At 38.8% G+C, this 12,676-nt stretch overlaps 1 protein-coding gene across 1 annotated transcript; it reads right to left on the bottom strand.

Annotated features, from left to right (window-relative positions):
• Positions 1 to 4,314: 4,314 nt before the first annotated feature.
• LOC129648800 (histone H2B type 2-E-like) lies at positions 4,315 to 6,026 on the bottom strand. Its single transcript, XM_055575503.1, has 3 exons — positions 6,008 to 6,026; positions 5,371 to 5,705; positions 4,315 to 4,377 (listed from the first exon to the last, which is right to left on the bottom strand). Exons 1-3 carry the CDS (start codon positions 6,024 to 6,026, stop codon positions 4,315 to 4,317), a joined length of 417 nt encoding a protein of 138 aa, XP_055431478.1.
• Between the last annotated feature and the right edge of the window lie 6,650 nt (positions 6,027 to 12,676).

Genomic DNA, 12,676 nt, shown 5'->3' with positions numbered 1-12,676 from the left:
AATAAAGTCTAACACTGTTTCCACTGTTTCCCCATCTTATTTCCCATTATCTTAGGACACTCAAAACTCACACCAAAAAGCCTTAATATTGTCCATCCATCTCCTGAAAGCAAAAACACAACTATGTAAATTTTTCAAGGCAGCTGCTATTGCTGCCAACAAATTCCTAGTTTGTCTGCTGTTGCAACCTCTACAACCTGTCCACTGCCTCTGTTCTTGGCTTATCTAATTTTGACAAATATTTTCACCTTTGTTGCCAAGCTAATAATTGCTGTGATATTTTAGTACAACCTTTTATTTTTACATATGTCCTGTAGTATATTTCTCACATCAGATAGACATTGTGGTGTTAGGCTCCCACACTACAATGACTTCTGTTCAAACTGCAGCCCATTAATGAGACTGATACTGTATCTCTAGGAAATAAGAGGACTGCCAAGACTGCTAAATACAAAACTGAGACCACTTATTCTTTCTCTACCCACTTTTTGGTGTATGTATGGTACTCAGTCGCTTCAGTTGTGTCTCACTCTTCATGACCCCATAGACTGTTGCCCAATCCTCTGTTGGCAGAATTGCCCAGGCAAGAATATGGGAGTGGGTTTCTATTTCCTTCTCTAGGGCATCTTCCCAACCCAGGTATCTCTACCCACTTTATAAACCTGCCTCTTGACATGCCACTTACAATATTAATAGTTATGAGCTGAAGACACTTGAAAAACAGTAGCTGCAGGAAAGCTGATCTCCCCTTTCTACTTAAAAGCAAGGAATAAAATTTCCTATGAGAAATATGCTTTCCCTGCACTGGGGAGAAAAGGACATTTTTATCAGTGGAGACTGGGAGTTGAGCTTGAGATGAATCTGTGCAAACAGACCTACTAAACTAACCTGAGTCTTCCTTTAGTTCAGTTAAGTCACTCAGCTGTGTCTGATTCTTTGTGACCCCATGAATCACAGCATGCCAGGCCTCCCTGTCCATCACCAACTCCCAGAGTTCACCCAAACTCATGTGCATTTAGTCCGTGATGCCATCCAGCCATCTCATCCTCTGTCATCCCCTTCTCCTCCTGCCCCCAATCCCTCCCAGCATCAGGGTCTTTTCCAATGATCAACTCTTTGCATGAGGTGGCCAAAGTATTGGAGTTTCAGTTTCAATATCAGTCCTTCCAATGAACACCTAGGACTTATCTCCTTTAGGATGGACTGGCTGGATCTCCTTGCAGTCCAAGGGACTCACAAGAGTCTTCTCCAGTGCCAGCTCCAGCAGCCAGAGAATCAGCCTGAAGGGGTGAGTGGTGTCGGTGGACGGATGATGTAGCCTCTGACTCATAGTACAGAACTACATGTTTATTTCAAGCTTCAGGTTTTCTTTTATACTTTGACAAAAGCATTAGGTCAGAGGTTTGATATTTTTAGTTTTCCCCACCCAGATTTATTGTCTCCAGAAATCATTGTTGTCCTTCAAACAGAGTTCCTGCTTCAGCGATTCTCTCAGAATCTGCTTTACTATTATCTACTTTCTCCTATGTGTTCTATACTTAACTTGTGATTACTCATGCCACATTCCTCAGTTTATTTCTTATCTTTCTAAATCCTGTTTGCCCCTAGCATCTTAAGATCACTATCTCCTAAAAGGGCTTCTAGCTATTCTTAATTATTCCTAAACCCTAAACTCAGCAAACTTCTTTTGCCATAAATATTTCCCTCACAAACAGGTCTCAGACAACAATCCTCCCCATGGCCTCAAGCTGCGGCCTATGTGCTCATCAAGGATCTTTGTAAAGATCCTTGAACAAATGTCAATGGTTATTTTATAGATTATTTTCTGGGCACAACTGCAGAAGGCTTTGTGCTTTCTCATGCTTCTCTCAAGCACCTTAACATTCTTTCCAGCCAACTCAACCAAAAAAAGGAAAGAACAAGTCAGAATCACAAGGCCCAACTCCTTCATCCCGGGACCGTGCCTGCAAGATGAAGAAAGGGGGTTGGGGCCGTGCCTCCATTTTGTCAGTAATGCCTAACACAGCTCCTGACACTCCAGCACCACAGATTCTTCCTTAGTTTCCCCCATATTTCCAAGTTAATTTCTTGTAGGTTATCACCCCTGGAGACTTAGTACTCTTTTCCTTTGTCTTGTCTCTTCTCTTCAAACTTATTCTTTGTTAAGAAGCCTATAAGCTCTCTCAATCCTAACTGCTTCTTTGGATTTTCACTTTTTCCTATGAATGTTCTTACGTGTATGGAAAAATAATAAAATTTCTATGCTTTTCTCTTGTTAATCTGTCTTTTGTCAATTCAATAGATAGACAGAACCTAGGATGGTGGAGGCAAGTTCTTTATCAATCCTTACATATGCTTGTTAATATATATTTTATTAGATATACAATGAAAATTAAATTAAAAAGTGCAGATATATTTCTTTTGGTTTTATTGAGATGGAATTGACATATGGCTCTATATAAATTTAAAGTGCAAAACATAATGATTTGACTTACATCATGAAATGACTATCACAATAAGTTTACTAAATATTCATTATCCATATAGATACAAAAGTAAAGAAATAGGAAATACTTTTTATGTGTAATGAGAACTCTTAGTATTTACTCTCTTAATTTTTATCTATAACATACAGCAATATTAATTGTATTTATCACTTTTTCATTATCATTGTGCTCAGTCATGTCCGACTCTTTGTGATGCTATGAACTGTAGTCTGCCAGGCTCCTACGTCCATGGGATTTCCCAGGCAAGCATACTGGAGTGGGTTGCCATTTCCTCCTCCAGTGAATCTTCCTGACCCAGGTATCAAACCCACATCTCCTGCATCTCTTTCATTGGCAGATGGATTCTTTACCACTCTGCCACCTATCATTGTACACTAAATCCCTAGTATTTATTTTCTTAAGGTACTTTTCCACTGTCTTTATCCAAATCCCTACTCTCCCTATACCCTGCCTCTGGGAACAACAAATCTGATAACCATTTCTATGAGTTTATTTGTTTCTTTTTGAAATATAAATGACCTACAACTCTTGTTAGTTCCTATTATAAAACATAGTGATTTTTTTTTCTATACATTTCAAAATGATCACAATAAATTTGTGTACTGTATCTCACCATATAAAGATAATTTCTTCCTTTTGAAATTCTCTTGAGAAATTAAGATATTTAATCATAGTGCAAATCAGTTTAATAAGGAAACATATTTGGAAATATTTGTAAAAAAATTCAGTTTTTAACAATAAGAAAGATTAAAATGTCAGAGGACATTTCATAGGATAACACACACGCCATGGTGTATAACACCAAGAGAGCAGATTTCAGTATTGAGAAAGAATGTTCTAGATATCTCTTAATACTCTGTTTAATACTGTTAATTGTGAAAGGATAAACAGATGATGTTAACAGGTAATGAGCAAGGTATTTGTCAGTTCTATAACAGAGGGGTAAAATATCCCTATAGCAAAGCAACAAATGGTTGAGACTTTTGTAACTAACAGGTCATTTAGACATAGACATGTAAATATGGATTATATTTTAAATCAAAAGTAGCCTTGCTATGATCAAATGGCTGAGATATGGAATCTTTTAAAAGCTCATCTTCAAAATAAAAGAAAAATATCAAATGATTGATGTGGTAAGGTGAAAAATGAGTTTCAAAAAGATACCTTCATCAAATCCCTGGAATCTATAAATGTTATCTCATTTGGAAAAAGGCTCTTTGAAGATGGAATTAAGTTAAGGATCTTGAGACAAAATCATCCTAGATTATAAGGATGGGTTCTGAGACGTACAAGAGAACAGGGAATACAAATGCCTTTCTGACACATCCTGCGGGTGCTGGTCCTGAACTTTTCAAACTCAATCAGGAGCAGTGATACAATGTATATGTTGTATATATTCTATTGTATGCTGCTACTGCTCCTGCTGCTAAGTCACTTCAGTCGTGTCAGACTCTGTGCGACCCCATAGACGGCAGCCCACCAGGCTCTCCCATCCCTGGGATTCTCCAGACAAGAACACGAGTGGGTTGCCATTTTCTTCTCCAATGCATGAAGGTGAAAACTGAAAGTGAAGTCGCTCAATCGTGTCCGATCCTCAGCGACCCCGTGGACTGCAGCCTTCCAGGCTCCTCCATCCATGGGATTTTCCAGGCAAGAGTACTGGAGTGGGTTGCCATTGCCTTCTCTGATTCTATTGTATATATTCTATGTATTTTTCTTTCTCTCAGAAAAATGATAAAAAGGGAGATGGTGTGAGGTAAAATAGGAAAAGTGGTTGCTGAAGCTATATTTCATTCTTTCCAGAATACTACAAATTTAATGAAACAGGCTTAAGCAAGAGTTTTTTAGCCTTGGTACTGTGGGCATAGACCTGTAATTACAACAGTTTAGATGGGACAAGTTTTTGTGTAGGAGCTATCTATTAATATGTATTGTAACACATTTGGCAAAATTCCTGTCCTTTACCCGCTCAATGCACACAGTATCTCCCCCTCTCTTTGTGATCATCAAAAATGTCTCTTGGTGTTATTAACTATCCCCTGGGAAGAACACCTCTAATACAAAAAAAAAAAAAAAAAAACCTTGTGTTAAGCTTATTGTTTTTATTTCTGTGTGAAATTTGAATTTTCACAGTGACGATGTTTAGGAGATCATTTATATTTCACTTTTATATTGTTAAGTCCTGGGGGAAATAGCAGTGAGCCAGTCATCTCCAGTTCCTGACTTTATGAGGCTTAGAGTCTCAGTGGAAATGACACACAGAAATCAAATTACTATGAAAACAGTAATGATGACAAACACAGTTAGTTGCTAACTCATAGCTGTTCCTCTCATCTTTACTAAGAGAACTTGACTTTGTTCTGGATGACAGAATATTCAGTTACATGAGGATGCATATTGTTCTTTGCCAGAAGCTCACTTTGTACTCCCTTCAATTTTATGAATACAAGAGTGGTTGCTTGTTGAATTCTGTTGAATGAAGTGAAAGAAGTTGTTTTCTGGACATGCTATAGAAAATATTCTTGTTTCTACTATTAAGAAAGCTAATTTTTCTGCCCAACCCTACACCTCCTTTTCCCCAGCCTTTGGAAGGATTGAAGCTGAGTTGCAAGAGCCATCTTGTTACCAAGAGAATCAAAGCAACTTGACCTAGAGGCTTGATGTAATTGTAATGCTAAAGTGAAAAGTGAAAGTGAAGTCGCTCAGTTGTGTCCGACTCTTAGCGACCCCATAGACTACAGCCCACCAGGCCCTCCATCCATGGGATTTTCCAGGCAAGAGTACTGGAGTGGGGTGCCATTGCCTTCTCCGTTAACAGCGGCTAGGCATATTATATTTACTTGGAGCTGGTATGCTTGGTGACAGCCTTAGTGCCCTCGGACACAGAGTGCTTGGCCAGCTCCCCAGGTAGCAGCAAGCTCATGGCAGTCTGGATCTCCCTGGATGTGATAATCGAGTGCTTGTTGTAATGCGTCAGGCATGATGCCTCGCCAGCAATGTCATTGACGAAGGAGTTCATGATTCCCATGGCCTTGGATGAGATACCGGTGTCCGGATGGACTTGCTTCAGCACCTTGTACACGTACATGGAGTAGCTCTCCTTGCAGCTGCGCTTGCGTTTCTTGCCGTCCTTCTTCTGGGCCTTGGTCACAGCTTTTTTAGAGCCCTTTTTAGGGGAAGGAGCAGACTTAGCCGGTTCTATTAGAAAGGGAAAGTCACTTAGTAGTGTCCTACTCTTTGCAACCCCATGGACTATGCAATCCATGGAATTCTCTAGGCCAGAATACTAGAGTGGGTACCTTTGCCTTCTCCAGGAGATCTTCCCAATCCAGGGATCGAACGCAGATCTCCCCCTTGGATTCTTTACAAGCTGAACCACAAGGGAAGCCCAAATCACTATTATAATATATTACAATGGACTCAAGGCTTGTAAAAGTTGCTTTTAATCAGGTATTCTGTCTCATGAAGCAAAATATTACTGATTTCCAAATTGTCCATACTTGTGGTGAAATGCGACATATACATGGGTATTAACTAAAGGAAAGTTACGGTATCGTATACTGGTCAGAGAAAGATGGTGCAAAAGCCCTGAGGTGTAATTTCAAGGATTAAATGAAGATCTCAGTGAGCAGAGTTTGAAGAAGAATGAGAATGATGTGGCATTGGCTAGAAAGCTAGGCATAACTTGACAAGACATCAAGCATATCTTGTAAAGAGTAAAACAAATGCAGATGGAGGGAGATTGGTTTGAAAGATGTTGCAAGGAGTCAGGATGGTGATGCTTATGGTTGACAAGAGAACTGGCAGTGCTTCTCAGTGGTTCTAACTTCTGTTTTTAATCTGAAAAACATAGCTAGTCTTAAATATAACACCTAATTTGGGGGGACAGTTTTGTTCTAAGCCAGTTAGGTGTAAGTTCTATAGTCACATGCTAATGTAAAGATAGTTACGAAAACAGAAAATTCAAGTTTATGTTGCAGTTGGTTAAGAATATTTTATTCATTCTTTCAGGTAAGGAAATATTCTTGCCCAATGCCTAAAATTTGCCTAATGTCTTTTAATCACTCTCTCCACATATTTCTTGAGCATAAAATAAGAGTAGCTCCATACAGTCAGCAAAAACAAGAATGGAAGCTGACTGTGGCTCAGATCATGAACTCCTTATTGCCAAATTCAGACTGAAATTGAAGAAAGCAGGGAAAACCACTAGACCATTCAGGTACAACCTAAATCAAATCCCTTATGATTATACAGTGGAAGTGAGAAATAGATTTAAGGGCCTAGATCTGATAGATAGAGTGCCTGAAAAACTATGGACAGAGGTTCATGACATTGTTCAGGAGACAGGGATCAAGACCATCCCCATGAAAAAGAAATGCAAAAAAGCAAAATGGCTGTCTTGGGAGGCCTTACAAATAGCTGTGAAAAGAAGAAAAGTGAAAAGCAAAGGAGAAAAGGAAAGATATAAGCATCTGAATGCAGAGTTCCAAAGAATAGCAAGAAGAGATAAGAAAGCCTTCCTCAGTGATCTATGCAAAGAAATAGAGGAAAACAACAGAATGGGAAAGACTAGAGATCTCTTCAAGAAAATTAGAGATACCAAGGGAACATTTCATGCAAAGATGGGCTCGATAAGGCAGAGAAATGGTATGGATCTAACAGAAGCAAAAGATATTAAGAAGAGGTGGCAAGAATACACAGAAAAACTGTACAAAAAAGATCTTCATGACCAAGATAATCATGATGGTGTGATCACTCACCTAGAGCCAGATGTCCTGGAGTGTGATGTCAAGTGAGCCTTAGGAAGCATCGCTACGAACAAAGGTAGTGGAGGTGATGGAATACCAGTTGAGCTATTTCAAATCTTGAAAGGTGATGCTGTGAAAGTGCTGCACTCAATATGCCAGCAAATTTGGAAAACTCAGTAGTGGCCACAGGACTGGAAAAGGTCAGTATTCATTCCAATCCCTAAGAAAGGCAATACAAAAGAATGCTCAAACTACCATACAATTGCACTCATTTCACATGCTAGGAAAGTAATGTTCAAAATTCTCCAAGCCGCCTGGCTTGGAGTTTCAGCAATACGTGGACCATGAACTTCCAGATGTTCAAGCTGGATTTTGAAAAGGCAGAAGAACCAGAGATCAAATTGCCAACATCCACTGGATCATTGAAAAAGGAAGAGAGTTCCAGGAAAGCATCTATTTCTGCTTTATTGACTATGCCAAAGCCTTTGACTGTGTGAATAACAATAAACTGTGGAAAATTCTGAAAGAGATGGGAATACCAGACCACCTGATCTGCCTCTTGAGAAACCTATATGCAGGTCAGGAAGCACAGTTAAAACTGGACATGGAACAACAGACTGGTTCCAAACAGGAAAAGGAGTACGTCAAGGCTGTATATTGTCACCCTGTTTATTTAACTTATATGCAGAGTACATCATGAGAAACGCTGGACTGGAAGAAGCACAAGCTGGAATCAAGATTGCCAGGAGAAATATCAATAACCTCAGATATGCAGATGACACCACCCTTATGGCAGAAAGTGAAGAAGAACTCAAAAGCCTCTTGATGAAAGTGAAAGTGGAGAGTGAAAAAGTTGGCTTAAAGATCAACATTCAGAAAATGAAGATCATGGCATCTGGTCCCATCACTTCATGGCAAATAGATGGGGACACAGTAGAAACAGTGTCAGACTTTATTTTTTGGGGCTCGAAAATCACTGCAGATCGTGACTGCAGCCATGAAATTAAAAGATGCTTACTACCTTGGAAGGAAAGTTATGACCAACCTAGATAGCATATTCAAAAGCAGAGACATTACTTTGCCAACAAAGGTCCATCTAGTCAAGGCTATGGTTTTTCCAGTGGTCATGTATGGATGTGAGAGTTGGACTATGAAGAAGGCTGAGCACCGAAGAATTGATGCTTTTGAACTGTGGTGTTGGAGAAGACTCTTGAGAGTCCCTTGAACTGCAAGGAGATCCAACCAGTCTATTCTAAAGGAGATTAGCCCTAGGTGTTCTTTGGAAGGAATGATGCTGAAACTCCAGTACTTTGGCCACCTCATGCGAAGAGTTGACTCATGGAAAAGACTCTGTTGCTGGGAGGGATTGGTGGCAGGATGAGAAGGGGATGACAGAGGATGAGATGGCTGGATGGCATCACTGACTCAATGGACGTGAGTCTGAGTGAACTCTGGGAGTTGGTGTTGGACAGGGAGGCCTGGCGTGCTGGGAGTCATGGGATTGCAAAGAGTCGGACACAACTGAGCGACTGAACTGAACTGAATACAGATATTATTAAAGGAAAAGACAACAAAAATGTTTGGATACTTTAAAAAAAAAAAAGAAACACCTTTGTGGATGTTAAATTTGAATACCAAGAATACATTCATTTTAAGTGCACAGCTCAATGATTTTTAGTAGATTAATTCATACTGCCATTAAAAATATTGTTAGACCTGCTATTTTCCCATCCTGAGGCTCTGTTCATTTTTCTTTGATTTTTCTCTGTTTTTCAAATAGCATAATTTCTATTGTTCTTTCTTTAGTTCACTGATTCTTCTGCCCTCTTAAGTTTTTTTTGAGCCTATCTAGTGAATTTGTCATTTGTTATTATATTTTTCAATTCTAGAGTCTGTTTTCTCAGTTTTGTTTATGGAGATTCTCCCTTTTTGTGCCATTATATTTTCTTTTCAATGTTTTAACAGTTGCTACAAATCTTTGAATATATTTATAATAGTCTCTTTGAAATCCTTGTTTGTTAAATCCAGTATCTGAACACAGAATCCATTTATATTGACTGCTGTTTTTTTTTTTTTTTCCCAACTTAAAGTTACAGTAGCCTGAAGTTTTTTCTTTGATTGTTTGTTCTTGTGAATTTCTTGTAATTTTTTCATTGAAATTTGATATTTTGACTTGATTTGGTTTTTCTGTGGCAAGTCTTTTTAACTTCCCTGCCATTAATCTCTGGAATATATCTTCTCTGTAGTAGTCACTGAAGTCTGTGTTCAGATTTTTATTTCTTGTTATTATTTTTTTAGCTTAGCATCCTAAGGAGTGTCCTATGCCTACTTAGCATAATATTCAGCCAATGATTTAGGCAAAAGTTATGCTCAAACATTGTGATCATGTAAAGCTTCCTCCCTTTGCTGATATGTCTGTCTGTGGACTGGAAAGCATTTCACCATTCAGCCACGTCTCAAGTATGCCTTCACTTTGACCTTCCCCTGGACCCTCTCAGTTTCCTCGTACATGGATGTAACTTCCTAGTCAAATAGAGATATATGGAGAGCTTATAAGCCAACCCCATGCGACTGTCTCATTTTCACAATCTCCCATTTGGTGGATTCCATTCACTCTTCACTCCAGTATGAACAGAAACTTTAGGCTAATGGGGAGCTGCATAATTTGTCCATGCTTTCCTGTGGCATTTTCTGCTTTTCTTGAAAATTCTGAACATCACGGTTTTTCTCACCTTCTATCCCAAATAAAATTTGTCCCTCTAACAAGTAATTCTGTTGGTCTTCATAGCAATACCATGAAGTTACTGCAGCAGTTGAGTCTGGGTGGACTGCAGTAACCTAGGCAAGAAGGCTGCAGACTAAGCTTTTTTCCCACAGATTTCTTTTTTTTTTTTTTTTAACTTGTTGACTTATTTTCATCAATATCTAGAGCCTTGAAATGATTTTGGAGGGCAATTTGGTTGTGTATATTTGCTTTGGAAAATGTACCAACCTCATCATGAACTATCAAGTGGTTGCTTATTAATACTCTGCCTTATATGCACACACATTCTTAAATAACCTATTTAGTATATCTGTAATACTTGGATAAAATGAAGTATTCTCCTTTGGATTTTTATCTAGAGTGCCTTGAATTTGCTTTTTGTCTTGTAAGCAAAAGTTTATTTGAGCACTGCATAAGCGATTCTAGTTTTAATACTAAGGAAATTACCTATTACTCCTTCAGGAATATTTATATTTTCCTATTGTTTTTTTTTGAACCTAGCTGAAGTTTTTGACTGATTTATAAATCTGAGTTATACATCTAAATGGCCAGTTAAAAGGCTATTCTTTCTATTGTGATACCACTTTTCTCTTTGTTCATTTCTAATCTTTATCCTTACATTTGAACAACTGGCAATAATGGGTTTTTATTTTGATATATCCATGGCTTCAGATAATAATGAATGTAACAGACATTGGCCATTTTATTATTATCCTGAAATTGAATGTTTTTATTTCAGCGGAATCTTCCACTGTAGAGATCTTTATTTTATTTTATTTATTTTTTTAAAATTTAATTTTATTTTTTAACTTTACAATATTGTATTGGTTCTGCCATATATTGAAATGAATCCATCACAGGTATACATGTATTCCCCATCCTGAACCCTCCTCCCTCCTCCCTCCCCATTCCATCCCTCTGGGTCATCCCAGTGCACCAGCCCCAAGCATCCAGTATCGTGCATCGAACCTGGACTGGCAACTCGTTTCATATATGATATTATACATATTTCAATGCCATTCTCCCAAATCATCCCACACTCTCCCTCTCCCTCTCCCACAGAGTCCAAAAGACTGTTCTATACATCAGTGTCTCTTTTGCTGTCTCGTACACAGGGTTATTGTTACCATCTTTCTAAATTCCATATATATGCATTAGTATACTGTATTGGTGTTTTTCTTTCTGGCTTACTTCACTCTGTATAATAGGCTCCAGTTTCATCCACCTCATTAGAACTGATTCAAATGTATTCTTTTTAATGGCTGAGTAATACTCCATCGTGTATATGTACCACAGCTTTCTTATCCATTCATCTGCTGATGGGCATCTAGGTTGCTTCCATGTCCTGGCTATTATAAACAGTGCTGTGATGAACATTGGGGTACATGTGTCTCTTTCCCTTCTGGTTTCCTCAGTGTGTATGCCCAGTAGTGGGATTGCTGGATCATAAGGCAGTTCTATTTCCAGTTTTTTAAGGAATCTCCAGACTGTTCTCCATAGTGGCTGTACTAGTTTGCATTCCCACCAACAGTGTAAGAGGGTTCCCTTTTCTCCACACCCTCTCCAGCTTTTATTGCTTGTAGACTTTTGGATCGCAGCCATTCTGACTGGAGTGAAATGGTACCTCATAGTGGTTTTGATTTGCATTTCTCTGATAATGAGTTTATAGATCAATGCAATCCCTATCAAGCTACCAACGGTATTCTTCACAGAGCTAGAACAAATAATTTCACAATTTGTATGGAAATACAAAAAACCTCGAATAGCCAAAGCTATCTTGAGAAAGAAGAATGGAACTGGAGGAATCAACCTGCCTGATTTCAGGCTCTACTACAAAGCCACAGTCATCAAGACAGTATGGTACTGGCACAAAGACAGAAATATAGATCAGTGGAACAAAATAGAAAGCCCAGAGATAAGTCCATGCACATATGGAAAACTTATCTTTGACAAAGGAGGCAAGAATATACAATGGATTAAAGACACTGTAGAGATCTTGACAGGAAGATTTAGCTCTACCTAATTCTTAAAAACTAAGGCATGCATTAGTCCTGGGTTCTGCTGATTTTCTGTTTTCATCCAAGAACTCGAATCTAGAAGAGTGACACAAAGATGCAGAGAGGTTTAAAAATTATTTATTTCAGAGTCTGGCAATGATGTATTCAATGGAAAAAATGACACTGACCCCATGATCATCAAACTGCTACAGTGTTGCCTACCTTGTTCCCTAAAATTTTTGTTTCATATCCGTTTTATGAGTCTCAGTTCAGTTCAGTTCAGTCACTCAGTCGTGTCCGACTCTTTGCCACCTCATGAATCGCAGCATGCCAGGCCTCCCTGTCCATCACCAACTCCCAGAGTTCACTCAGACCCGCGTCCATCGAGTCAGTGATGCCATCCAGCCATCTCATCCTCTGTTGTCCCCTTCTCCTCCCGCCCCCAATCCCTCCCAGCATCAGAGTCTTTTCCAATGAGTCAACTCTATGAGTCTAGTTCTTTAAATTCCTAACAATGTTATAAGCCACCTAATATTCTTCTAATGAAATATAAGCTAGCCATAGTTTGGACTAATGCAAGTTATTTTGATATATGCTGTGTTGAGCCATACTGGAACCTGAAGCAAAAGAAAAACTCAAACACTGATAATGTGCTTATTT

The sequence above is a fragment of the Bubalus kerabau genome, chromosome 1 (genome assembly GCF_029407905.1).
Source record: "Bubalus kerabau isolate K-KA32 ecotype Philippines breed swamp buffalo chromosome 1, PCC_UOA_SB_1v2, whole genome shotgun sequence".
NCBI lineage: Eukaryota > Metazoa > Chordata > Mammalia > Artiodactyla > Bovidae > Bubalus > Bubalus kerabau.
Note: the sequence above shows the minus strand (reverse complement) of the source record. Positions and strands in the feature narration are given on the sequence as shown.